This window comes from Gekko japonicus, unplaced genomic scaffold (assembly GCF_001447785.1).
Source record: "Gekko japonicus isolate JY-2015 unplaced genomic scaffold, Gekko_japonicus_V1.1 scaffold513, whole genome shotgun sequence".
In the NCBI taxonomy this organism is placed as follows: Eukaryota; Metazoa; Chordata; class Lepidosauria; order Squamata; family Gekkonidae; genus Gekko; species Gekko japonicus.
The window spans coordinates 954178-956299 of record NW_015171519.1 but is presented as its reverse complement, the minus strand read 5'-3'; the positions used below and the strand labels follow the sequence as shown (position 1 = coordinate 956299).

Sequence of the window (2122 nt, the reverse complement as noted above, 5' to 3'; positions counted from 1 at the left end):
GGTCAGCCAGCCAGTAAGTGGCCTGACTTCCAAGTAAGAGAAAGGACTCTGCCGAGTACAAGATCCTGGGGCTTAGCAGGATCCCCCAAAACGACAGCTTTGGGTTTCAAAACAGAGACGGGTTTCTACACCTTATCGTTTCTAGACTCTATGGATGTCAACAAAAGCCGTGCTAATGTGCGGTGTATTTCCCCAGCACACACAAGTGTATTGGGATGTAAAAGACAATCTAATTTGCTTTGACAATTATTGAAAAGTTAATGTTACTAGATGAAAGTTAATTACAAGAAAATAATAACAGAAGGAAGTGTTACCGGTAGATTATGATTAAGGGACAAGGGGAAAACGGAAAAGGTTTAAGAAATGGGCTGGAGGTTGGAGCACTGTGGGAAGCCAGAAAGGGGGGGGGGGGTAAGGGAAGAAAGGATGTACAACAAACAATAATATGGTGTGTGTTCGAACTAATAATATATCCTAATAGGGGTTTTTTTTGGGGGGGGGAACCTTTCCACGTCGTCGTATTTGTGCCTAGGGTTGCCAGCCTCCTGCTATTACAACTGATCTCTGGACAAGAACACAAGAAGAGCCCTGCTGGATCAGACCAGTGGTCCATCTCGTCCAGCACAGGGGCCGACAACAGGACATAGTTGGGCGGGGAAAGAAAGTAATGCATAGAGAACAAAACCTTAGCATGCTATTGCCCTATCATACCTCTAATCTATCCGCTACAGAGATAACTTCCCCTGGAGAAAACAGCTGCTTTGGAGGATGGATTCTATGGCATTCTAGCCTTCTGAGGTCACGCCTCTCCCCAAGCCCCGCCCACTCCAGGCTCCACCCCCCAAATCTCCAGTTATCGCCCAACCCAGAGCTGGTAACCCTTTTTGTGTCCCTCCTCTCAGAGCCCGCCAACCTGCCCTGCAGACCTTTCCCATCCAGGGCGTATTTACACAGCTGCCCATTGGCCCTCCAAGCCGCTCTTCAGGCCGCTGGGACCTCTCCCCTAAACTGTGGGATTAAACACCCCGCCCCCAGTCCCTCCCTGTGAAGCGGCTCTGGTGGAATGGGCAGTGCTTGGGGAGGGCGGATCCTCTAGCGGGAGTAAGTACATGGCGGCCTCTCGGCCCCGCTCCCACTCACCGCGCCTGCATCCAGCCCTTGGGCCACAGAGGCTTGACTTCGGCATCCAGGAAGGCTTTCACGTAGTCCTCCATCGACTGGGCCTTGTTCTTCTCCAGCTCGTACCCGTCCACTTTGAGCTTCACCGCCTGGCAGAGCAGATCCCTTCAGGAGGGAAAGGTTTGCGACACGGTGACTCAGAGCCAGCGAGTGCCCTTAACGCGGTCCGGCAAAGCATTTCTCGGTGGGACCAAAATCAGTCCCTTGATTACCCAAGTTTGGAAAGTCACGGAGTTAAGCTTTCTAATGTTCTCCTCCAGTAGCCATCCAGCACCCACTGATTCCGTAGCTGGTGTGGCAGTGACCGCCCCGAGGTGAGCTCTGGGGCTGAAGAACAGGGATCCAGACCCACTTGTATCACATATTATATATATCATCATGCCCCTATACAAATCAATGGTGCGACCTCATTTGGAATACTGTGTGCAGTTCTGGTCACCACACCTTAAAAAGGATAGTATAGCTTTGGGAAAAGTGCAGAAAAGGGCAACCAGAATGATAAAAGGGCTGGAACACTTTCCCTATGAGGAAAGGTTAAGGCGCTTGGGGCTCTTTAGCTTGGAGAAACGACGACTGAGGGGAGACATGATTGAGGTTTATAAGATAATGCATGGGATAGAGCAGGTAGAGAAAGAGGTCCTTTTCTCCCTCTCTCACAGTACAAGAACTCCCTGTGGGCACTCCATGAAATTGCTGAGTGGTCGGGTTAGAACGGATAAAAGGAAGTACTTCCTCACCCAAAGAGTGATGAACACATGGAATTCACTGCCGCAGGAGGTGGCGGCGGCTACAAGCATGGACGGCTTCAAAAGGGAATTAGATAAGCATATGGAGCAGAGGTCCATCAGTGGCTCTTAGCCACAAGGTATAGATAGGGGCTCTGGGGCAAGTGATGCTCTGTCTTCTTGGTGCTTGGGGGGGGGGGGGAACAAGGGGGAGGGCT

The 2122-nt window shown here is 51.0% G+C and overlaps 1 protein-coding gene across 1 annotated transcript in view; it reads right to left on the bottom strand.

The window, feature by feature from the left end:
- Nucleotides 1-2122, bottom strand: part of UBN1 (ubinuclein 1) — a 33208-nt gene that overhangs the window by 8760 nt on the left and 22326 nt on the right. The window contains exon 12 of the mRNA XM_015419416.1: nucleotides 1141-1284. Within this exon, the coding sequence (XP_015274902.1) occupies nucleotides 1141-1284 (144 nt within the window). The remainder of the gene's footprint in view (nucleotides 1-1140; nucleotides 1285-2122) is intronic.